Source organism: Erigeron canadensis, chromosome 5 (genome assembly GCF_010389155.1).
Source record: "Erigeron canadensis isolate Cc75 chromosome 5, C_canadensis_v1, whole genome shotgun sequence".
In the NCBI taxonomy this organism is placed as follows: domain Eukaryota; kingdom Viridiplantae; phylum Streptophyta; class Magnoliopsida; order Asterales; family Asteraceae; genus Erigeron; species Erigeron canadensis.
Window position 1 is genome coordinate 29,418,067 of NC_057765.1, and position 24,842 is coordinate 29,442,908.

Below are 24,842 nucleotides of genomic sequence, written 5' to 3' on the forward strand. Positions count from 1 at the left end.
CATATACAGCTTGATGGCTCGAATAAAATCAAACCAAGACCAATCATACAAATGTGCATAGTCAAACCAGAGAGATCATGTAAAAAGTGCTTTTAGCAATATAAGCATAAAAAGGGCATTGATGCACAACAATTTTAACATCGATGCACACTCGTCTTTAGCTTCTTTATATATAAAAGGAAAACGGGTGGTACACTAATGTCGTAAATGTTATGCATCAATGCCTTTTCTTTTTAAATGTTCTACGTTCAGAATACCTTTTATTTGACATGATCATAGTCATTGGTCAAGCCACCATCCAAACATCATACAACTTCAACTGAAAACAAACCTTTTATGAAACACCAACAATCAAAGAAACAAGATAGTTCAAGACTTCAAGTAACTTATTATAATAACCCTAAGAGGGGTATCCCTAAAATGTTCCACACTATTTAAAGCTAACAAAAGTAACAAATCCCCAATAGAATGCTAAAACGAAAACTGAATATGAAGACGGAAACGATTTGCTACTAGTTTTTTTTTTTTCTTTCTAAAAGGAAACAACTCATGAAAAACTAAACCTTACAATGAAAATCATCATCCTCTATCCTTTTTATGCATTTGCCCGTCTCACCAGAGATGCAAGCCGCTACATATGTTGACTATAAGCCGCAAACTGATTTTACATCTCACTCAAAAAGAACAAAAATGTAACTCAAATTCAATCCATAAAAAAACAGCAAAAAAAAACTCACTTATATTGCCTTCTATCTCTACTTCGCTCTGGAAAAGATCCCAACATTTTTTTTTTTCTAAAAGTTTTCTCAACTAATTAATGTTTCAGCTGAAACACCACACTTCATCTACTATAGCAATTTCAACTCCAAACTAGCCAGCAATTCCTGTAGCAAACAAAAGGGGAGAATTGGTTACACATTTATGAGGAAATAAAATTAATTTCCAAGGTACTCAGCTTGAAAGAAATTTGACCCATCCCTTTTCATAAACACGGAAAAAAGATATGATTTTCTATCTATAAAGTTCAAAAAGACTGATGCATAGGTCGAGTCAAAAACACCATTGTATTACTGACTTATTGTGCTAGTCATAAACTCATAATCTTTTTGTTGTCTATTAACTATGAAGTATTCCTTATGGAATTCAAAATCAATAGTCCTGCGGTTCAAGCATGACGGAGTATGCTAAAGCCTAATCGAATGGTGGATATCTGGTGAGTTGATGAAAGCTGACGCAACATATGTTATAAATATGTGGCTTCATGATATGTTATATAACTAAGAGAACACTAACGGTATCTTGTATATGCATAATACAGTTGGTATTAGAAAATCTAATATTTGCAATGAAATGAATAACAATACCTCTGTTGGGGTGTCGTTTTGCAACACTGTAACTACCAACATAACCAGGAGAACTTTTATTCTGGGCATCGGAACCATCACTGCCACTGCCTATCCCATAACCAGCAAAGGAACCAGATCCCTCTTGCTCACTATTCGCTGCCCGCCAAGTTGGATCTCCACCATACACCGAGCCACCACTGCCACCACCATAAAACTCTGAAAAAGGACCTTCATATCCACCATTAGTACCGGCATATGATGATGTTGGGACTCCACTAGAGGTAACATTTCTACCATATGCACCACCTCCTAACCCATAGGTGTTATCACCGCCTCCATAACCAAGATTCCCACTTTGAGTAGAAGTACCAACAGCTTGATTTGTAATAGGGTTAGATCCCCAATTGAGCCCAGTATTCCCAAATATCCCACTTCCGATAGCATTTGACCCACTTGAATTTGATCCATAGTTTAACCCACCATTACCCCACAAATTCCGGGGAGTCGTACTGAAAAAAGAAGCACTCCCGCCATTTCCACCATTCCCTAAATTCCCTACATTCCCAATATCAAAACCAACAGGACCTGCAAACCGATTTGAGTCACCAACATAATAAGGATTTGGACTCATTCCCCTACCGTAGCTCAGACTCCTATTATAGTTCGGGCTTGTCATACTGGGCTCAAAGTTTAACCCCATTCCATATCCAGAACCAAATGGACCGTACCCACTTCTACCAGCCATCCTAACAGGGCTAACACCATAACCACCAACCGCACCTGGAGAGTAAGCCCCCTGAGTGTAGCCATTAAGAAAACTAGCAGTTCGACCCAGACCATAAGGATAAGCACCAAGCATTGTTCGATTAGGACTAGGTGAAAGCTCTTTTGGGACCGCACGTTTCACTTCAACCATCTTACCATTTAGTTCGTGAAACGTTTTCAAAAGTACTTTGTCTACTGCATCCTCTGAATCATAAGTAATGAATCCAAAACCTCTAGGCCTTTGTGTGTTATGATCATACATAACAACAACATCTGTAATCGTACCGAATTGTTCAAAGTACGTTTTAAAATCACCCTCTGTGACAGTTGATGCTAAACCTCCTACAAAAATCTTTCTTGTTCTAATTGGACCAGGAGACCCCTGAATGCTACTGCTGTTTCTACTAATTGTACTCTGATCATCCCTGGGAACAGCTTTCTTAGCCTCAACCTAATATAATATAATATAAATCACACATTTAGAACCTAACAAACTATTTTCAATAACTAGTTTAATAATCATGTATCTAAATTAAACAAAACTTTATAATTCGTTACCATTCTGCCATCGATATTATGCTTCTCCTTAATGACTCTCTCAGCAACAGCAGGATCAGCAAAGACAATAAAACCAAAACCACGAGCACGGCCCGTGGTGTGATCTTTCATGATCACAGCTTCCAAAACCTCACCAAAAATACTAAAATACTCATGTAAACGTTCTTCATTCGTATCCCACGATATCCCACCAATGAATAACTTGCCAAGATCAGATTGCATTTTCTATACAAACCATAACAAAACCAATCAATCATTTAACCAAATTATAACAAACCAAAACAGAGTTTTAAGTCTCAACGATATCTAACAATTCATCGTAAATTGATCAAAACAAGTACAACGATGATCGAGTTAATAAAGTTATAATGCAGATCAAATTAACATAGATAAAAAGCAATATACCTTAGTTTTATGTTACACAAATATCAATAAGCCTATATATATAAGAAACTGTATAATCTGATTCAATCAAGAAAACATCTGATCTCAAACAATTGATAGTCCTCCTGAAAAGGGGTTACAAAAATATCAAAAATCAATCAAAAAATCAATCAAGAAACAAACTTTATTAAATTATAAAAAATACCCAATATATAAATCATAGAAAAGATTAGAAACAAAGATTACCCAGATGATAAATCTCGATTTAAATTTTTATTTTTATTTTATTTTTATATTAAGATCTGAAAGGAGGAACAATAAGAACTGAGGGCATGTTCATCCTCCTAAAAAAAGTGCCCTCAAATTACGATTTTTCTTGAATTATATGTAAGAATATTGATTGATAAAGATGTAATTATAATAATCTTGATGTGGGCTTTTTGTTTTTGTTGAATGTAAGTATAGAACGGAGATGGTTGAAAAAAGATTAAATTTTTTTTTATATATATAATGAATGAATATATGCGGTAGTGTGTGAATGTGAGAGAGAAAAGGGAAAGAAATAATTTGATTTGATAAATTGGAAGCAATGTTTTGTGTTCCAATTTGATCCTTATATACTTATTGGGAAAAATACTTTGGTAATGGTGGTACCTCTCCTCTCTATGTACGAGTCATATGAATGTAAATGCATTTTAATGTATGGGTCATGTAGTTTTTGTAGATGGTTCATGTATGGTTTTGATAATTTCTTATATGATTTGTTATGTATTTTTTTGCATATGAAATATGAATTAGAATTATACAACTATTATATAGACATAAGTGAATTAATATTGGAAGACATTCAAATAGGAATGGACCTAAGACTGTTATCGTTTCGTATCTGTTTGGTATCATTCTTGAAAAACACCAAAACATAATATCAACTTCGGTCTAATATAAACTGGCACCAGTATTTCTTGTCCCTGACACCTAAAAACACCAAAGGTGGGAGCAACCATAATACCAATTAAAATTCAATAGTACGTTTTGAAACTAGGATGGGGGACAACACATAATGATCGTGATCTTAAAAACATTGTTCATTCCTGCGAGGCAAAGATTATAACATATATAAGCTTAAAACAATGTATCAGCCAATGAGTTAGTGGCTAATTGGTAAGTTCTTAGACATGAAAAAATTCATCAAGGTTTGAATCTCACTTCCTACATTTGTGAGAATGGATTATTTTTTTTGGGGGGGGGGGGGGGGGGGTCAGAGTCTTAGGTTTCATCCCAGACATGTGTGGTTCAAGTTTTACATACTGTCCAATTAGATATCAATGTGGTGCACTGTTATCTCGAATGCTAACTTCTAACTACTAATTACTAACTCGTATTTGCTCATAAAAATAAAAAAGAAAACAATGTACCAAGTTACTCACCTAATATATTCAAATCATAACATCAAATTTATAGTAGAAATCATTACATCAAATTTATAGTAGAAGGAAAACTGATCAAATTTCTTCCTCATGACAATTGTTTATAACATATTTTTCTTTCATTATGATACATATCTCAATCAAAGATTTAGATAATGTTTTAGTTCATCAATCAACTTCTTTGTTGGACAAACATAATATTTCTAGATATCATGGGTATTTTGTATATGGTTTATTTAACATTAGATTGTGAATTGCACTTTTTATCATTACAAAATAGGTTAAAAACAAGTTATGATGAGCAAAGATAAAAACAAATAAATGATGCGGTACAGATCACGTTTAAAGAGGGCTGTTTTTGTGTATTTGTAAGGAATTTATATGCTTTCTTGAATTATATATGTTATAAGTTGTATATTGGGAATTTGGGATATGCTACACAAGTATAAAGTATTGATTCAAAAAATGGGTTTTCCCTATAAAAGAGGAATTAAAAGACTACATTCATGCAATATTCATGTTTTGAGTTGGATAACTTTTCAACTTTTTGGAAACTCATGAGTCATGAAACTATAAACCTATATTTAATAATTTATTGGTTTATTTTCAGTTTTTATGTTTGTAATTTATACATGATTTATTGTAGTTTTACTATTCCTTTTGTCCAAAAAGACTATTCATTCTTCTTTTTTTATTTAAATGTTATTTTAAACTTTGAATTTAAATATTTTATTCGTCCTATATAATATTGATGAAAAATATTTTTTTCATCTAATATTATATTATAGAACCAAAAATATGAAGCTAATTAAAAGTAGATATTGTTTTTGGGACTATAGAGGGAGTATATAGAGTTAGTAGGTTTTGGTATGTTTATGTAAGATATTTCCGTTGGAAAAGAATATTCACAAAAGATAAAAATAAAAACATATCTATGTTAGGTAACAAAAGGATCTGAACAACAAAGGCTTTGTTGGCCCATAACTTGTTAGGCAGCCTTATACTTGTTTTATAATTATCATTTTTTTCTCTTTTTTGTCCATTTTTAGTGGCATTATATGTCATTGGCCACAATGCTTCGATGATTTTGGTCTTGTTTTGTTTGATTAATACTGTATAACTCCTATTAGTTAAAAGGTAAGATTGTCTAAAGTTTCAACGTGTATAAAAACTAAGAAGAATGTGTTTTTAAATCTTAAAATTAAAACCAACAATTTCAAAGTCATAGATAACCAAAATCTATTATTGCCTCTAACCAACCGGTCTTACTACCAACATGAAGGCGGTAAATTGCGAAATATCATAATTAAAAGGATATAAAGTGGAATTTGAATCTCTAACCTCTATTTTTATATTGCATGTATCAGTGTATCACATCATGTTTTCGAGGTATATGAGGCTTAAGTTAGTGACATCAATCAGTTTGAACATGTTTTTATATATGTATATGTACATTTGTAATACACTAGACGGATGTTCGCGCGATGTGACGGTGATGGCGGTAACGATGAAGGTGTGGCGACAGTGGCACTGGTGGCAATGGTGACGGTGGTGGTGGCTTGGCAGTGAATGTAAATTAATTGATGCAAGAGAGATTAATATGGTTTATAATAGTAGAAAGATCTATGTTGTAATTTATTTTCATTTACGGTATTATATGTAAATAAGTAAAAATGTTTAAATTAGTGAATAAAGAAGATGAGTAATATGGTCATTTAAAAATCTAAATTACTTAAAAGGGGAAGGGTAATTTGTTTTATAGAGTAGTATAGATTTAAGGTGGGGGAGTATCTTACCACTCATCCCCACTTTACCCTACCTTTTCTGTTCCTCCCCAACTTCTCTCATACTTCACAGAATAACCCACCACCCCTCCCCACTCCTTCCCACCCTAATAAAAAAAGGAAAGAGAGCCGGGGAGGAACCCGGGCACCAACCTCCCCAATTCCCTACCCGCACCCATTAGGTACCTATAAGGCGGGATAGTATTCAATCCGGTGACCGGCCGGATCCCCGGGGTACACCGTCCAACCTTAATAGTCTATGTATCGATTTTATCATACAATAGATAGAATAACCGATTATAGTAAGTTGAGTTTATCTGGGGAGGATTCTTAGATCTTATAGTCCTGGTTGTGTTTCCCACTTTGTATGAAACTCAACTTAAATACAACAATCACTTTGGACATATGCTTTAAACACACAACAAACTTATAAGAAGACTTGAACTAAAGGTAATTTTCATATATTGAACACAATAATATTCATGTTGTAAAGGGTTTTCACATGTTAAAATCGAAGAAACCCTTATACTCAAAAGCCATGACTGTCAAAGAGGTACATTACAGCATAAAGCTTATTTGTAACCACTTCAATATCAACAATTGATAACCAAGTGAAGCTTCTCAGTTCAAGAAAGTACTAAAGTCACCAACCTATGCCAACTAACGAGAAAAAAAGACTATGTACACTTGAGATAAAGAAAACATTGCATTAAGAACAAACATGAGCATGCCCCTCCAGCTCTTAGGCACCGCTCTTAATTTCGTCATCATCAGCCTCCAAAAGAAATGGATCGTTGAGAAGATCAGAGGCAGAAGGCCGTGCTCGTGGCTTGCCTATACACCTTTCAATAAAAGCTTTGACTTCTGGTTCATTTACTTTGTTGAGGGCTTCAGGCATTACACCGCTAGTAACTTTTCTGAATATTTGAGCAATGCAGTCACATTCTGAGTATGGTATCTCCAATGTGACCAATTCAAGCACACACATTCCAAACGAGTATATATCAACCAACTCATTGTAATCCTCTTCGTATAACTCTGGTGCCATGAACTCTGGTGTTCCTATCAACGAATGTGCAACATGACTCTTCCCTACGACTGCTGCTAAACCCAAGTCGCCAATCTTAACCTGTCCATGTACATCAAAAGATAGCACCGAGTATCCTTGATTTAAACAAGATAAATGAAGGATATGGTACTGTATGAAAATGACTCTTTGATATGCGTTGAACAAATTTAACGAGAGAAAGAAAACAAGTTTAACCATAGTGCTAAGATATGACCTATTTGATAAGCGTTTTGAATTTGATAGAACTTTATCATCTAGAATAACGCTAAATGAAACAAACTAACGTAAAATCTAATAAACTTATCACAACAATGCTAATAACTTCAAAAGAGCCTCCATAACAATACTTGATACACAATGCTCCCCCACAGTCGGTGACATAAGATTTTATCTACAATACGCAGCACAGAATCTTGTGCCACTCTAATCTATGCATAGACACCAAAAGACAGCAAACATGTAGCATTTTCCATGTGCCGTCGTGAAACTCAGCTCTATAGTATAGGCTTTTTACTTCACATGTTACACATTCGCTTTTCAAAATTCAATCACTTTTACGATCATTGGTGTTGAGGTAGCAAGAGGCAAGCACAATGTGTGTCTTACATAACTAAAGTGCTGCAAGTATCCTAGAAATTTAAGAGTAACACTACTACTGTACTACACACACTTTCATTCCCAATCACTATATTTTAATCAAGCACCCTTAAAAAATTTAACACATGTTACACATTCACTTTTCAAAATTCAATCACTTTTACGATCATTGGTGTTGAGGTAGCAAGAGGCAAGCACAACGTGTGTCTTACATAACTAAAGTGCTGCAAGTATCCTACAAATTTAAGAGTAACACTACTACTGTACTACACACACTTTCATTCCCAATCACTATATTTTAATCAAGCACCCTTAAAATATTTAACACATGTTACACATTCGCTTTTCAAAATTCAATCACTTTTACGATCATTGGTGTTGAGGTAGCAAGAGGCAAGCACAATGTGTGTCTTCAATAACTAAAGTGCTGCAAGTATCCTAGAAATTTAAGAGAATACCACTACTACTGTACTACACACACTTTCATTCCCATTAACTATACTTGAATCAAGCACCCTTAATATATTTAAGGCATGGTAAATTATGGAATATGAAATTAAAGAGCAAATTTACCTTTCCGGTATTCCCATTGATGAAGATGTTGCTACAGTTGAGATCTCTATGAATGACACATGGCTCGTGGGTGTGAAGATACTCCAAGCCTTTCAAAATCTGTTTTGACCACTTCTTCAAGGCTACAATTGAGACACGCTTATGTTTCTTCCTATAATCCCTTAAACTTCCTGAAGTACATTCCTCGGTAATGAAGTTCAAGGTTTTACGTTGATTGTCCTTCCAGTAACCAAAAAGAACAATGAGGTATTCATTCTTCAAGCTGCTCAGCAGATTTACTTCTGCAAACAGCCTCTTTAAGGAAGCCGCGTTGCCATTGAATTTCTTTAGGTTAACTTGGTTCCATGCCACGTCTCTGCCTTCTACTATATCAAATCCCCTATAAACCTTCTTGACTGCACCACAGCCAAGAAGCTCAGTATACCGACCAAATCTTCCAGCTGGATCGACCTCAACAAATGGTTCTCTATCTTGCTCAGACGAATCGGTACTTCCCACTTGCATCCTATTTATTTCTGCAGTAACCTCGAGAGTACCAAACTGATTCGCCTAAACACAAACAATCAAACATCAGTTATAGACATCACAACGTGTTACATGATTTCCATATTTCCATCTACTAATAACATCATCATAAGCAATTATAACCGACAACACTTGCTATCCACTCAAAAAAAACAATGTATCTACGTTTTATTCAAGATTTTCTAAATATCTTTATCTACGTACATATTTTGATATTCAACGACTAACAATCTGTTTAACACAACTAAAACGCAACGATCAGATAACTGCTAAAACTAATAGCACCATACAAGCAAATATGCAGATACCGTCACTAAGAAACTAAAAAACGTAAGGTGTACCGTTAACAAAAATTCTAATAAATTAAAACAAAAATTTTTTTAAAAAAGAATATGAATTTTTTAAAGTTTAGCTGCTCAAAGAATTAGTAAACCCTAAGTGCACTAAAAAACACAAAACTATAATTATAATATTATAATTAATATACATAAAAAAAAAATCAAATAAAAACAAATCCTATGAATTCAATCAGTTATTATTATGCATTATTAATATAACAAACAAACAAACAAATAATTACATTACAATAACACACTTATATTATTATACATATATATACAAATACATACACAATAAATATAATTAAAACCTAATAATCAAATAATAATGTGAAAAAAAAAAGTACTTAAAAACAAATAGAAAATAAGACACCTGAAAAAGAGTAGCGCAATTTGAAGTTGGGGGTTTCAATATCAGCAAATTAAAAAATAGAAAAACGATTAGTTAATTCTATTGAATATTGATATTAGATTAATATATTGATAATAAATGGCATTAGAAATAATAAAATAAAGAAATTGGGAAATTAAATAAGATTTGATGGAGGATTTGATGAATTGTACCTGAATGAAAGAAAGAGTAAACAAAAAAGTGGCGACCGAGAATGTGTTGTTTCGGACGCACGTCTACAACAAACTACGAGACTTTTTAAATTTTATTTTATTTTTACGTATATATTTATTTTTGGTGGAGATTTAGGAGTTAGAATTGGGTTTCAATACGAGTAACACGTTTTGCTTATAAAACCAACATTAATTTTTATTTATTATTATTAATTTTTATTTATTTTGGTGAAGATTTAGAAATGGTTTTCAATACAAGTAGTCCGTCTTTACTTACAACACGTTTTGGTTTTGAATCCTCGATAAATCTAAACATACTTTTTTTTCTCGAACATTCAGTCGATATACGACATCGGGGAAACCCCACTGCATAATGGTGAAGCCTTGCACGTACCCTAGACAAGTAGATGTTAATCATGAGCCGTTACAATTATTCAGGGGAAAAACCTCAAAGTTTTGGCATACCTAATGATCGAATTCAATATCTTGAGTAAAACCAGGAGTGCCTCTAAACAAACGGACTTACCTTCATTGGCAATCGATAACATACCACTCGTATTAAACATCCACTTTTATTATTTATTTTTGGTGAAATTTAGAACTGGTTTTAGATATAAATAGTCCGTCTTTACGTATAATACGTTTTGGTTTTGAATCCTAGACAAATCTATAACATGGTACTCATATAAAACATCTACTTTTATTTTATTTATGTTTGTGGAGATTTAGAACGGGTTTTTGATAAAAGTAGACTTTTTTAACTTATAACACGTTTTAGTTTTGAATCCTCGACAAATTAACATACCACTCGTATAAAACATCTATGATTAAATATAAATTTCGTCCATGACTCCATGTAACCTTTAAAAAAACAATATACATTACATAATTGTGGTTGGCTTTTGACCTTTCTTCATCCCTGTGATGGGACGTTTGTCGGCTTGTCGCTGTCAAAAAAGTGATATTTTGGAAAACTACAAGGACGATATTTCCATTGTTCTTATATTACTCCGTATATGAAATATTTATTACTTTAAAAAATATATATATAACAAACCAATATATAAAACATTAGAACATTTCGATAGAAAAAAGTGACATGTGATAAAAATTTATATTTTATGAAAAATTACACGGGTTGTGTATAGATATTTAACAATCCATTATATTATTAAATATATTTTAAAATTGTAAATATTACATATCATATACATTTTATATCAATCGATAGAAAATGACATTTACTAAGACTAATATGAGCAAATAAAGAGCTATGATTAGTGATTGTACACCAAACCGAGATGTTAGGTTTATAAAGGGGATGATGGGTGTTTTTGGTTATTTGTTGGTGATTCCCTGAAGGTAAGATTCGTACCTCTTTAAGTCAATCAAATGTGCATGAGTGTTAGCCGGTTATGATCGTGCTATTGAATAGGTTTTGGATCTGATTGATCATGTTTGGGATTATATTAATCGTGTTGAGAGCACAATTTGATGAGTATTTTATCAGTCGGATGTGTCTGTCAAAGAATGCCTTTTAGGTCTTTCGATCCTTCTATTATAAGAGGATTTTATCTTGGAAGCTTTTTTTAGGGTTTCCTTGGTTTAAGGCCAGGAATATTATTTCCATATATACCGGCTTTTTGTGATAAGAACAAATCCCGAATTTGCAGGGAACAATTCTTATCCTTTTTTATCTTCTGCGGAAACCTTCGTTACGAACAGACCTTCTTATCGCAATGTGTTACTGTGTTCTCTACATGACAGGCTCTGCGTACCGCTGGGAGGATATGTCATCAAGCCCCCAGTCCAAGGGGATGGTTTTGCCAAATAAGCATTGTCTTGGACTATTACTACCAACTTACTAACTCCTTGAGGGGGTGTGCTGCAATTTCTGGGATCCAAAAAGTCTTATGTGTCAGCGCGCGTATCTCGGGGCGTGCTATCGACGGTTAGGGTTTTATTGGATGTCCATAAAAAGCACGTCGCTGTCTTTTTATTTTCTTATTTATTTTTCTGCAACTGTCGCCATCTACCTTCTGTGAGTTATCTCTCTTCCTTTTTCTTTGTTGAATATTGCCGTCATTTACTGTTCCCTTAACACTTGTCCTTTTCTTTTACATACGGTGACTTTATTTATTCAGAACTTCTTACTGTTGAAAGGATGTTGTCCAAGAAGAAGGTTGCTGATATCGGGTCTTCTACTGCTCCCATGGATGATATTGCTGCAAAGAAGGGGGAAGGTCCTGTAGATATACCCCCTGTTTCCTTTTCTGGTACTACTGCTCGTAGATTTATGGAAGAGGATTTGCTTTCAGAAAATATGGGTGACAGGAAGAATCTCTTGATCCGTGGCTTGTGTCGGGAGTACAAGTATTCTCAAGACATGTTGAAAGAATCGCAACTTGTTGTTGGGAATTTAATTGACAGGATTGCAGATCTGGAAAAGGGGTTGACAGAACAAGATGTTGAAGTGAAGGCTTTTCGCACAGGGTTGAGGAAGCGTCATGACGAGCTTTTGTAGAAGGATCTTGAACACGTTGAACTTCGAGAGAAGGTGAGTGGTCTAGTGAACAAGTCATCCCTCATGTGTGTGAGATGCTTGCTACAGGCCAACAGGAAGTTAGTTTGATTGATTCTGTGGTGAATGCTACCAAGAAGATAGGGGCGGTGTCCGCTACTCATTCTGAACATGCTTCCGAATACGTGGAGGCGAAAGAAATTTTCAACCATGCCATCTTAAAATTGGCAAGTTATCACAGTAACTATATTTATGACATTACTCATCTTCGCAATCCCAAGGTGTATGACTTTTTGGTTGTAAAACCCCATTTTGATTAGCTTTGCTATGAACTTATGTTATGAAATTTATGTATCAGACTCTCTCGTCTTTATGCTATTTTGTTCCATGTTTATGTATATGTGGTCGCGTACATTGGGGTGTCTGTTCAGGCGTCTCTGTCAGTTTGTTCCCACTTGGCCGTGTTTTTTGCATATACTGAGGTAGCGACCCTCTTGTTGAAGATTTAAGACTATTGGTCTTTTATAATGCAATGTCCCCCGAGGGGACTTTTTGCTTTATTGACAATTTTAAAGGCATCTTGGCATGTATACATTATTTAAAAGAAAGAAGTCTTGACAGTAGAATTTTAGTAAGTTCGAGCTGTTCCAGGTCCTATTAACCGGAGCCCCTTCAGGTGTTTCTAACTTGTATGCTCCATTTCCAAAGGCTATTTGTATTCTGTATGGCGCCAAATGATTGTACACCAAACCGAGAGGTTAAGTTTAGAAAGGGGATGATGGGTGTTTTTGGTTATTTGTTAGCGATTCCCCGAAGGTAGGGTTCGTTCCTCTTTACGCTAATCAAATGTGCATGAGTGTTAGCCGATTATGATCGTACTATTGAATAGGTTTTGGATCTAATTGATCGTGTTTGGAATTGTATTGATTGTGTTGAGAACACAATTTGATGAGTATATTATAAGTCGGATGTGTCTGTCAATGATTGCCTTTTAGGTCTTTCGATCCTCCCTTATATGAGGATTTTATCTTGGAAAATAAGCTAAGTTTTTTTTAGGGTTTCTTTGGTTTAAGGCCAGAAATATTATTTCCATAATTACCGGCCTTTTGTGATTAGAACAAATCCCGAATTTGCAGGGGAACAATTCTTATCCATTTTTATCTTCTGCGGAAACCTTCATTACTAACAGACCTTCGTATCGCAACATGTTACTGTTTCTCTACATGACAGGCTCTGCGTACCGCTGGGAGGGTATGTCATCAATTAGTTAAAATCACTGTTGAAAAACTCACCGAGTGGAGCCGAGTACTCTCCGAGTACTAGCTACAAGGTAGGGTGTTGAGTAGGCCGATTACCCCGAGTACTCCCCGACTTGGCCACTTTGACCCCGAGTACTTACCGCATACATCCGAGTACTCCCAACTCGCTTGTCAACCGACCTGGGAACGATTATCGACTTCTGCAACCTTGGTTAAAATAACACTCTTTGAATATATATTTGGAAACCTTTTTTGAGTTAAAAACCGAAAAATACATCTTAGTTATTGGGTCATTATAATCAATGGCTAAGATTCATCTGATCTCTCTCTCTCTCTCTCTCTGGACGTCTCTCACTTCCACGTCGATTGCAACTACACCATCTCTGATCATAACCACAATCCCCGATCATAACCACAATCCCCAATCACCACCAAGGGTGGAGCCTGTATCGTAGAACACCACCATTACCAATCACCACCAAAAACGATCATCTCAATAACTCCACCAAAAAGTATGACAAAAAGAAATATCAATTTGATTAAATAAAAAATTGTGACTGGTTAATGAGTGACTAAAATAATTTTATTTTAATATAAAGTAAGACAAGATAAATAACATAAGATTAAAATAAGATATATATTTAGATTAATATGGGTAACGAGGTAAATCTGGATTTAATAAATCGAAACATCGTGTTACTTTGGTGTTTCTTTTTATACCAAAAGACACAAATCCCCATAAATGTATTCAACAATTTATATAAACTTATTCGTATGGAAGTGCTACCATTCAAATATAAATACATTCTAGTCTAAAAAAGTACAAGATATTTTAACTGTTTTATCAGTCATCAATAGACGAATTGGTATATAACGAAACCTGAGAATGTGAGGTCTTAGGTTCAAATCCTGATATGAGCAAAATACTCATAAGAATGGAGACATGGGTTTTCCATCTTGGGTTTTTTTTTCTGGAATTGAAATTGGGTATATGAAAATACATGCCGCTGAACCTAAATTTACCGTTAGGTCTTATTTCTTGATACGCAATTTAATTTGAAGAATTGGAATGCTTCATTATGAAAGTGATCACAATTAACTACGTGATCCTGGTCACCTTGGTCACATACATATACGAATCCTGAAGTGGGTTCCAACTAAATTGGATCTGACGATTTTACTGCAACTGGAACAAGTTCAACGTTGTTAGGCAAGGATGATTGTGACAAAAACACAGACTTCATGTTCGATTAATTCTACTAGCTACCGAGTATACGATAGGACTTTAGTTATGGTAATATCTTCGTCTTCACAGCTGGGTTGTATAAGATATTGAAGTCTGAAGAAATACAACACGTTCTTCTTTTATGTGTTGGCAGGAACTGAGTTCGAAAATTGTATTGGGTCAATTTGAAGTTAAAGATGCAAGTTAATCAGGGTCACATTATACTGGATTGGAATCAACATCCAAACAGTTTCTGATATACTTGGATGTTAGACAGTATGATGGTGCGAATGGGGATTTGAGATCAGCGGGCAGTATAATCTTTTGTTCATAGTACACCACTAAAAAAAGATGGCGTACACAGCATCTCTCATTATAAAAACTCGGCAGATTAACAAGCCGAAAGAGAAATCTTTCAAGTTTACAAATTTTATGAGTTCAAAACTACAGTGAAGGAGGCAATGAATATTTGTTGTATGTTATCGAAGTTCCATATAATAACCATAACCCATATCTTTGATCACGATAGGGTAAAATATCTTTAAAAAATAATACCATCAACTACTTGAATAAATAAAACTAGGCATAGTATGTTTTTTCTTGTTTCTAGATACTTTAATTCTCGCATAAGTATTCTATATTCATTGTAAATTTCTTCATTTCGAGCAATATTGGAGGTTGCCTATAACACCTTTCTTGGTTTCGACTTTCGAGCGATATTGGAGGTCGCCTATGGAACCTCCGTCATCTTTAGTTGAAACAAAGATCGGGCGGCACTTGAATGAAGAAAATGTAACTTCGACATAGTACATTTCAGTTTGCCTTTTAGACGTGAAACATCGATATTTGGTTGTGGAAGACCATCTTAAGGGTAGTAGCCTCCTTTTTTGAGATTTGCTGGCTATTAATCGGAAGAACATACAGAAGATTTTGATAAAAAATGTATTTTAAAGTAATCAAACAATTTTTCGATAACAAAACAACATTTAACTGTTACATGACACAAGCCATCTTGCAAATTCAAACACATTTGTTCATTCAAACATGCCATTATCCTAAGCATTTATTTCGAATAGCATGCATGTAATTTATGGAACTACTTTCGTTATGAGTAACAAACAAAATTAAAATGTATCATTTCAAAATATTACTTCATTGCAAAAATTAGTTTGTTGACTTCTTTCAGCCAAAACAAATCATATTACAAAGATAAACCATAAAAAAGGACTGCAATACTTGAAGTTACAGTCTTACAGATTAGTAATACACAAACAGTTTCAAGTAACCCAAAAAATATTATATGATTTTTTATCATATGATCAATAAACAAGCTCACAAAGAGGCTACAAAGAATGAATACCTTAGCATTAAAGCACATTTGCTGTTGCAGCTGAAACCAAAATCAGTAGGGAGGTTTGTACAGACGTGGGCGATTACAGAAGACCCGGCCATTGGCTTTCACGAATGCAGCTATTGCTATACTTAGTACGGCCCAGAAAAGGGAAAACACTAATTGCCAATTATCATATCGGACTGCAAAATAGAAGGCTTGATAAGGGAACAAGATTGAAGATCTATGCAAAAATGAAAGACGAAACCGAATATCACAGTTCATCCAACAAACAGGTACAGAATATAGATTATATACCAGGGCTATCCACATTTTACGAGCTTACAAGTTACAAGAGAGAGAGAGAGAGAGAGAGAGAGAGGAGGCACGCCCCGCCGCGGGGGGGGGGGGGGGGAGGTTCTAGAAGAATGTTCCGCGTTTGATGCATAACTTGCAATCCATAGCCAACATTTAATCATCATAACATTAAGCACTATCATCAAATACTACTCAGACTGGCAGTCTTGAACTTAAGAAATTGTAGTCAAATTGATTAAATGTTATAAAATGTTTGGATGCATGTTTTAACTGATTACCGGAATTTCAACTTTGAGTGTTTAAGTAAAACTGTAAAAGCGATATGATTATATTTATTTAAGGTACAAAGAATCCAGATTTGGAGAAACAAGTAACAAGTTACTGCGAAAAAGTTGACTATTACTAATCCTTGATTTTAATCAACTATTAATTTAATCATCACATATACGGTGGATCTACAACTACTTTCAGTTGGGACCTCATATAGAAAAAAGCTAAAATAACTCACCTCGCCTGAGCGACATCATTGTGAAAAAGAATCCCATCACCATGAACGCTAAAGCAAGACGGAAGGACTGCGAAGGAACAGGGTAATCAAAGAACAATATTAGCAAGAATCGGAATCTACAATAAAAGATTATTAGCCTTCCTAGTCTTATCTTGTCACGGTGAACAAAGAGAGATTAAGGAGAAGACTCATGTCTGATGACAATGCCTCGATAAACAATTGTGACGACGTTAAAAAGTTAAACTCTATGACAATGTCTCAATTATGCTCACCGCAATGGACTCAAGTCTTCCTTGGGGCTTTTTGGGAGATATATCTCGAGATACAGAAACAATGTAATGTCCTTGCAGTATATCGATTGCATCCTACAAAAGTTCAATATTTAAAAAATTAATTCACAAATAAGGATAAAATTAACAGCAAATGTGAGGATGACACGAATAAAGAGAGATTTGAGTTCATCTACGCCTTGACCAAAGAAAGGGCGTGGATCGGATAATTTGAAGTTATTCGCTATTCTCCCAATTAATAATTAATAATTTAATATATCCTTTTTAATCGCAGAAAGCCAACCTAACCAGATCACGCAGCAAAAGTTTCCCATCTAACCATATTAAACATTTGTTAAAGAAAACATTGATCTATATGTTTCGGATATCCCAGGTACTATGACTAAAATTGAAATTTTGATGGTTTAAGGTTTTTGGCTTTTTGCTCAGTCAAGTATGCTTTAGCAGTACCCGGACATGCTTTTCGTATAAGAACAAATTCCTGTTGGAATTTTCAATACCCTTGTGAAATTAAACGAAACCCCCACAAGAGGAACCCTTAATTATTCAAACCCAACCTTTACTAGCTTACGGGTCGAACTAAAGAGACTAAACTTATAAGAATTTGATCAACAGCCGATCATCCGAATATAACTAACCCAAAACACCCTTGAAGCTGATCGAAAACTCCCTCTATTCCCTAGACAAAGTCGACCCAAAGTTAGGCTCGAATACTCTAACTTTCTTTTCAAAAACCCAAGGAAAGAACAGAAAAATAGAAGAGAGAAAGTGACCCGAAAAGATCCTTGTTTGTTGACCAAGTGATTTTGGTTTTACAATGGTATGATGGAATGCCTAAACCAGCCCTCGTCCCCCTCTATACATAGAGGGGGAAATCCTAGCTAGCCTAATCCTTGTCTAATAACAACATCATATCTTCCTAGAATATAAACTCCTATAACCACCTAACAGGTTTCTTTGTTCTGAATTCAAGTACATAGAATTCTAGTTTAATACACCTAATCATGTTTTATTAATTAGCTAATATAATTAACAATTCCAAATTCTGATTGGTCACTACGACCAACAATCACGATAGATATAAAGGACCATTATATTCCAACAGAAGAATTCAGACATTTATTATTTTTCATTTGCATTTGCTAGAAATTATCTAGAACTTTTTCTACTTCGGTTATTCATCATTTAAAGCTACAAAAGTTAGTGGGGATGTGGCTGACAGAAATAAGATACTACAGGATTTCCCAGCATTGTCTGTCATTTGCTGTTTCATAAGACTTAAATGGAAATTGATATAGGACGAGTCTCAAATGGGAATCTCCTCGAATCATGTGTTGTTAATAAGGGAGTTCATTATATCAGGCATGACTTAAAAGTTTAATGTTGGCAGTCAATTAAGAAAGTTACCGCACCCCTGGAAGATTTATAAAAAAAAAATTTGATTTTATATCCCCCCCTCCCCCTCAACACGTGTCTATATTGTTTGCTATGATGAATTTAGCTTGATTTTGGTCTTGCATCAAGTACACGTCATATACTTTTTTTCCCAGTCTAATTTCTAGAATATACAAAAGTTGCTAAAGAGGAGATAAGAATGCTGACCTGTTTTGTACCGTCAACAAAATTATTGAGGTAATAGCGCATCAGTGCATATATACCATCATTAATAATCCCTCGGCTGGTCCTTTTCCCGTATCTATAAATATCCAGATACACAACAAATAAGTTTAATTTTTCAATCTTGCAATCAAAGTCAGGATTATTTGTCACTAAGACACTAACAAAAAGTAAAATTTCAAGTTGATAGCCACAGCTGATTGAAATGATTACCCATTAGCTTAGTAGAAAAAGATAATGACAAATGGAAGGTAATTGATTAGAATCTAATCGTATATCTTAGATATGCATCAGCTATCAATCCACAAGATATTATAGACAACTTCTAATTTTCCGAAACTGTTGTTTGAAATGTGATTCTACTAAATATTATAGAATAACTGTTCTGTCAGTTATTTTTCAACTACATCTCAAATAGGTATGGATGTAGGTATGTACAATATTTGGAAGTCAGTATCGGAGATAATGCTTCACGGTGGATGAAGAGACATCCCCATGAACATGTCCACTGTTGTCCATCCAACAAGTAGCAACATGGGCAAGTCGGCTGGGTTTGGTCCCAAGACCAAAAAGACCCGAGTCAAATATGGTACGTTTTGAAATCGGCCACAACAAAACTGTTAGAGCTACTTAAAAAGAACAATATTGAATGACCAGACGACCAGCACCTATTTTACCCATTTATTAGTTATAGAAAGTTACAAAGTAACTACATCAAAGTTATAACCAATACTATTTATCTGTTCATCTAGCCGTTCCGAAAACAAACAGAAATATAATACTTATCTACAATATTAGAAAACTGAGAAACAGTAAAGGAGCATATATTCAAGCAAGAGACAAGAATAATTAGATGAAGGCACCTAACAAAGTCTCCTTTCAAAGCCGGTGTGCCAGAATACTGAATGCTTATATCATCTCCGTGGTTTGCCCATACTGATAACAGAAGATATAAACGTTAATGAAATATGACATGCCAACTAAAAATCAAAAAAGATAAGCGGCAGTGTAGAAAAATTCCAGTATGAAATCATTACATATTTTGAAGCAGTCATCAAAACTAGGATAAGAGCTGATAGTTTGGTCAGCATCAAAAACTCCAAGCCTTCGAAGTTGGAGTTCCAACATTTTACGCCCAATCATACTCTAAAGAAATGCTTTCAAGTTAATAAAATAAACAACCAACAGAGCTAAAGCAAGAGGACAAGATTTAAACTTGAATATATACAATAAATGACAAGATTTAAACTATGGAGTTACTATACCTGCGTGACATTTGTCCGGTCTAAGCAATCAATACAATTATTTCGTACGACTCCAATTTGTGTTTCAACCTTTTCACCCTTATCATTTAGCATATAGTACCTACAAGTTGGAAAAGAGCAGTTTTCAGATAAACGAATCAATGTATGTCACAACAAGAAATGCCCCTCTGTCTTTGTTTTCCAGTACCCTTTAAAACTTAAGACTTAAAGTCTACAACTTTTAAAGTAATAACATCACTTGAACTTTTGAAGTCTACAATCTTTAAAGTTATAACATCACTAGAAATCATACTCTTTCCTTTTAACAAACTTATTTTCCCTCATTGTAGAATCCATAAATGTAAAATCCGTGTACAACTTCCATTAAACCATAATAAATAGCTGTATATTTAACTTTTTTATATAGAATAATTTACTGTTGACAGATGGGGTTTCTTTCCATACGCCGCATATTCTTTCATCCAGTGCAGACCTTTTGCTTTTGCTTTAAAATAAAGCTAATGTAAATAAAGCTAAAAAACTTTACAGAAATATAAGCCTATTACGATGAAAAACCTTCTGCCTGAAAGAAAAGAAAGTTATGTTCTAAACCCGTTGAGGGTGATTGTCCTTTTTGCCTCATTTTATATTTCAATCATTAATTCATTATTAAAAATAATTATTTTAATAATAACTTTTATACGTAAAACCATTGATAGTAGCAACCATTCTACCTCGAGGACAATATGTATACTCCAAACAATAATAAATATGCTTAAATATTAATACTATTCTAAAATTTATAATGTTCTTAGGATAAATTGGATAACTTCCATCAACTAAATGTGAACTCAGTACATAAATTTGGAGCATAAATTATAATGTTCTTATGATTGGAATGGTACATTTTGTTTATTCAAAAAATAATAAATAATACACAAACTGGAAATCTTCCATCAACATAATGTAAACTCGGTACATTAATTTCAAATATAACCTAAGAACATTATAATTTGAAGAACAGGGACTTAAGAGCAGAATCATAGTTCATTCATATGAAACATACCTATTTTTAATGAGAAAATCCTCGATTTGATCATAAAGGATAGATAGGCGTTCGAAATGTATATGTCCACAGATACGATGGAAGTCGAAGTGCACATATCTATTAATCAACAGATTTAGCATCAATATAGAATAAATACAGATCCACATATCACCAAGGTTGCAAAATATGAGACAAGATGCTACCTCAGATCATCACTAAGGATATTCTGTACCGAGGATGCATACATTTCACTTAGGCGCCCTTCACCACCATGCTAAAAAAATTATAAAATTAGGTTATAGAGGAATTATAAATTTCAAACTACAAATAAGTACATTTACTTATATACCTTATTGACAAGATCAACAGCTAAAACATTTCCATATTTCTTTCTTAGATCCAGAAAATGCCTCTCAACAACTCGAGGCTGCAGAGATCATATGTGATGTAGAAACTTTAGAAATAGAGACAAATTAAGTATAATTTGGGTGATGACGTAACACTTGTGCAGAGTATACTCACTGCTTCCTCGGGTTTCACTATCTCAAACTTAGGCTTATAAGTCAGATCAACAATTTGTTCCCAGAGAAATGGCATTGATCCTCTGACCTACAAAACCAAACAATATAAAACTAACATGCATACTGACAAAATCATCATGCATATGAGGCTATAAGTGAATCTCTTTGATTCATAAGATAATAACATAAGAAAACTGATAAATGTTATATCATGTGTATGTAAGAGGGCCTAACAGGAAGAGGTTTAGGAATGACATTTATGAATGCAAGATGATGTTACGTATTTTGTTTAAATCACATACATTTATACAAGCCTACACAAGCGAAAATATACCTGCACAAATGATGCAGTAAACCCGTTTAAGTGCATGATTTGTTCAGTTTCAACAAAATTTGCAACGTAGCCATCAGAATCAGCTCCTCTTCTCCACATCCGAGTCCCTGCTCAGATTAACAAGATCATGCTTAAGCAAGTAAGAGGGGGAACCTAAGCATCTTTTACCCTACTTACATATATCTTACAGGAAGAAATTCAAATATCATGCATGCATACTCATCAGCATACCATTTCTCCTTGTGCACCGACGTGCAATAAGAGTGACATCTATCATATCTTTCCCGATGGCAGATTGAAAGTTCTGGAAAGCTAGTTAAAAGTTACAGAACAAACAAACTTTTGCAACGATATGTTAATACTGTTATCTTGTGACATGCAGTCAATGTGCCTTTAACAACAGAAGGTAACAAAAACAATGTTGGGAAATGAAAAATCTGCAGTAGTCAGTTGTCACAAAATTACAGGCGAACATACAAGTTATCAGCAAGATGGTAAAATGGGTTGGTAAGAAAATGGATAGAAGAAAGAGAGGGAAAAAAAAAAGGGGGGGGGGGGGGGGGGGGGGGGGGGGGGTCAACTGCTAATATGGGATAGGTTGACCGCCAACACTTTTTGTCCATATCCTTTTTTTTATTTCAATTGACGGTTTAGGATAGGTAAGTTTCGATTGACTACCAGACTTCATTATTGACACAGTGAGAAGTTGAGAACTAAAATCACATTAATTGAAATGGAAAAGGATACATCCTTGAATAACAGGAAGCATGTACTGGTCAAGCTACAAGGAGAGGATAACAAGTTCAGTCAGTCATATTTGTGTGTGTGTGTGTGTAAACGAAGTAACTGATTAAGCCATTTCCAATACAAACCTTGCAATCAATAAGAGCTTCCAACATATAGTTGTTCCAAAGAAACCGAGGCTCGGCCTGTGGCAAAAAAATCCCACGTGTTTTAAAACCATAAAAAAAAATTACATTGGCAATTAACGCCAAAAAAAAAAAGATTCCATTTTTATATACTTGCAGACTTAAGAAATGGACCCCGATGCAGATACAATAAATAATATATCAAAGACTTCTTGTGAATGCACACTTGCCTGCCTCCAAAGAGGAAGAAGCCGTGCTTCATCACCCAAATCTCTTAACCGTTGTGCACTGCAATATAAATTGAACACCAAATTTCACATGGTATCTTCTATGCCAAATGTTTAGTCCCAAATGAAAAGTAGTTCCAAATAAGAAACATATATAGACGAAGAATAAGCTAAAGTCACAACTAAGACGGTGAGTTGTCTGGAAAAAACTATAAGTTAGAGAAAAGATGGACCTTAACGTGATGTTAACATCATAAGAGAAGTAAAGTCCGGGAGTCGTCTCTGCGACTTTTAACAGGTCAAATAACTCAGACTCCATCTTTTTCTGCCAGAAATGGGATTGTATCATATATTACAGACACCACCGTGGCAGATAACAACAAAGAAATCTACCAAACCTAGAGTGTTCACCTGTTGTTCAGGAGAGTTTTCCACGGAAGAATCACAGGGATACACTTTGAGTTTTGAAACTTTGAAAATGGGATGACCCATGTAAGTTCCAGCACATTCACGTTCAGTAATAACAAATAGATATGATCCTAGAGACAGAAAATAAAACGGTTCAAGAATTAGTAAAGGAAACCTTACAACTTAAAGAGCATATCATCATCATCATCATTGTGTTTATGATTCTCTTTCCTTAGTTGTAAAGCAATGAATATCATTACGTTGAATACAAAAAAGAGGAAAATACACATACAGCTGGATATGCCTAATTATCATAACTCGCTTAGTACATTGTAAACAATTCTAAGGATTACGAGGCTGTTTTGGTATGCATTTAAACTGATTTTTGAGCGAAGTTGCGATCATCATATTTTGAGTGCTCAGAATGAACGTAGAAAATCAAGTGATGACCGGGGCGAAAACGTGTTCCAAGCTAAATCATCTCAAAACAGATGCAACAGTTGCTCAAGCGCATAGTGCACTATAGTGGGGTGATAATTATTATCAATACATGTATATATATATATATATATACGGAACGTAGAATTAGCAACTAAAAATAAAAGCTAAGTATGAATGCAGCTTACATAAACATCTGAATTATTATAAATATTATTACTGGGGTACCTGCAAAAAGCTTAAGGATGCCAACAACACCGAAAATCGTTTCGACTTTGGGAGGCCTGGTACCATCAGAAGATTTAGGAACTTCATCTATACAAACAAATCAATAAAAATATATATATAAAAATAATAATAATAAAAATGATTAGCCTGAAAATTAGGAATAATAAGAAGGAATTATTAGGATAGGATTTAACCTAAAAGATTGATGGAAGCACCATCAAGACGGCTGACAGACAGACAAGAACCGGAACCAGAAGAACCGTCGGTCGGTTCCACGACATATTGATCATTAAATTCCCATAATCTCATCCGCCTGTACAACGTATTCATCGTCTCAATTCCTGTGATCTCTGTCTGTGATTTGATTTTATTATTATTATTACGCTCTTCCCCTTATTCGATTCGATTTGGGTTATTTTAATTGTTTATTTTTTTTTTTATTATTAAATCTCCCTTCCTGCTCTGCTGGATGGTATCAACTATTCCTATATTTTTAACACACAGTCTGTGCTCTATTAAAAACTTCC

General features: G+C 34.4%; 3 protein-coding genes across 4 annotated transcripts; all 3 read right to left on the reverse strand.

Annotated features, from left to right (window-relative positions):
* Positions 1-365: 365 nt before the first annotated feature.
* Positions 366-3,589, reverse strand: LOC122600403 (heterogeneous nuclear ribonucleoprotein 1-like). Its single transcript, XM_043773113.1, has 5 exons — positions 3,300-3,589; positions 3,075-3,178; positions 2,670-2,894; positions 1,365-2,562; positions 366-884 (listed from the first exon to the last, which is right to left on the reverse strand). Exons 3-5 carry the CDS (start codon positions 2,889-2,891, stop codon positions 871-873), a joined length of 1,434 nt encoding a protein of 477 aa, XP_043629048.1. The 5' UTR covers positions 2,892-2,894; positions 3,075-3,178; positions 3,300-3,589; the 3' UTR covers positions 366-870.
* Positions 3,590-6,703: 3,114 nt separating this feature from the next.
* On the reverse strand, positions 6,704-10,000 carry LOC122599905 (probable serine/threonine-protein kinase WNK11). 2 transcript variants are annotated; one of them, XM_043772513.1, is made up of 3 exons: positions 9,931-10,000; positions 8,504-9,052; positions 6,704-7,462 (listed from the first exon to the last, which is right to left on the reverse strand). In XM_043772513.1, the coding sequence occupies exons 2-3, from the start codon at positions 9,005-9,007 to the stop codon at positions 7,007-7,009; spliced, it is 960 nt and encodes a 319-aa protein (XP_043628448.1). In that variant the 5' UTR covers positions 9,008-9,052; positions 9,931-10,000; the 3' UTR covers positions 6,704-7,006. The 2 variants fall into 2 exon arrangements, with proteins under 2 accessions (XP_043628448.1, XP_043628449.1); XM_043772514.1 differs by lacking the exon at positions 9,931-10,000 and adding an exon at positions 9,740-9,819 and having other exon boundaries at positions 6,704-7,393.
* A 6,072-nt stretch (positions 10,001-16,072) lies between these two features.
* On the reverse strand, positions 16,073-24,816 carry LOC122599523 (phosphoinositide phosphatase SAC7-like). Its single transcript, XM_043772050.1, has 20 exons — positions 24,510-24,816; positions 24,316-24,402; positions 23,653-23,780; positions 23,475-23,566; positions 23,245-23,302; positions 23,018-23,074; positions 22,893-22,926; positions 22,377-22,457; positions 22,146-22,252; positions 21,813-21,899; positions 21,640-21,717; positions 21,494-21,564; positions 21,309-21,407; positions 20,264-20,363; positions 20,036-20,144; positions 19,862-19,934; positions 18,984-19,077; positions 17,364-17,456; positions 17,092-17,158; positions 16,073-16,468 (listed from the first exon to the last, which is right to left on the reverse strand). Exons 1-20 carry the CDS (start codon positions 24,643-24,645, stop codon positions 16,338-16,340), a joined length of 1,782 nt encoding a protein of 593 aa, XP_043627985.1. The 5' UTR covers positions 24,646-24,816; the 3' UTR covers positions 16,073-16,337.
* Positions 24,817-24,842: the final 26 nt, after the last annotated feature.

Excerpts from the sequence above, each read along its gene's own strand:
- LOC122600403 (XM_043773113.1), bottom strand. The coding sequence starts at position 2,891 with ATGCAATCTGATCTTGGCAAGTTATTCATTGGTGGGATATCGTGGGAT. Across the intron at positions 2,563-2,669 it reads ATAATATCGATGGCAGAATG|GTTGAGGCTAAGAAAGCTGT; the intron begins GTAACGAATTAT and ends ATATTATATTAG.
- LOC122599523 (XM_043772050.1), bottom strand. The coding sequence starts at position 24,645 with ATGAATACGTTGTACAGGCGGATGAGATTATGGGAATTTAATGATCAA. Across the intron at positions 23,567-23,652 it reads AAAACTCTCCTGAACAACAG|AAAAAGATGGAGTCTGAGTT; the intron begins GTGAACACTCTA and ends CATTTCTGGCAG. Across the intron at positions 23,075-23,244 it reads TTCTTCCTCTTTGGAGGCAG|GCCGAGCCTCGGTTTCTTTG; the intron begins GCAAGTGTGCAT and ends TTTTTGCCACAG.
- LOC122599905 (XM_043772513.1), bottom strand. The coding sequence starts at position 9,007 with ATGCAAGTGGGAAGTACCGATTCGTCTGAGCAAGATAGAGAACCATTT. Across the intron at positions 7,463-8,503 it reads TCAATGGGAATACCGGAAAG|TACCATATCCTTCATTTATC; the intron begins GTAAATTTGCTC and ends ATTTTCATACAG.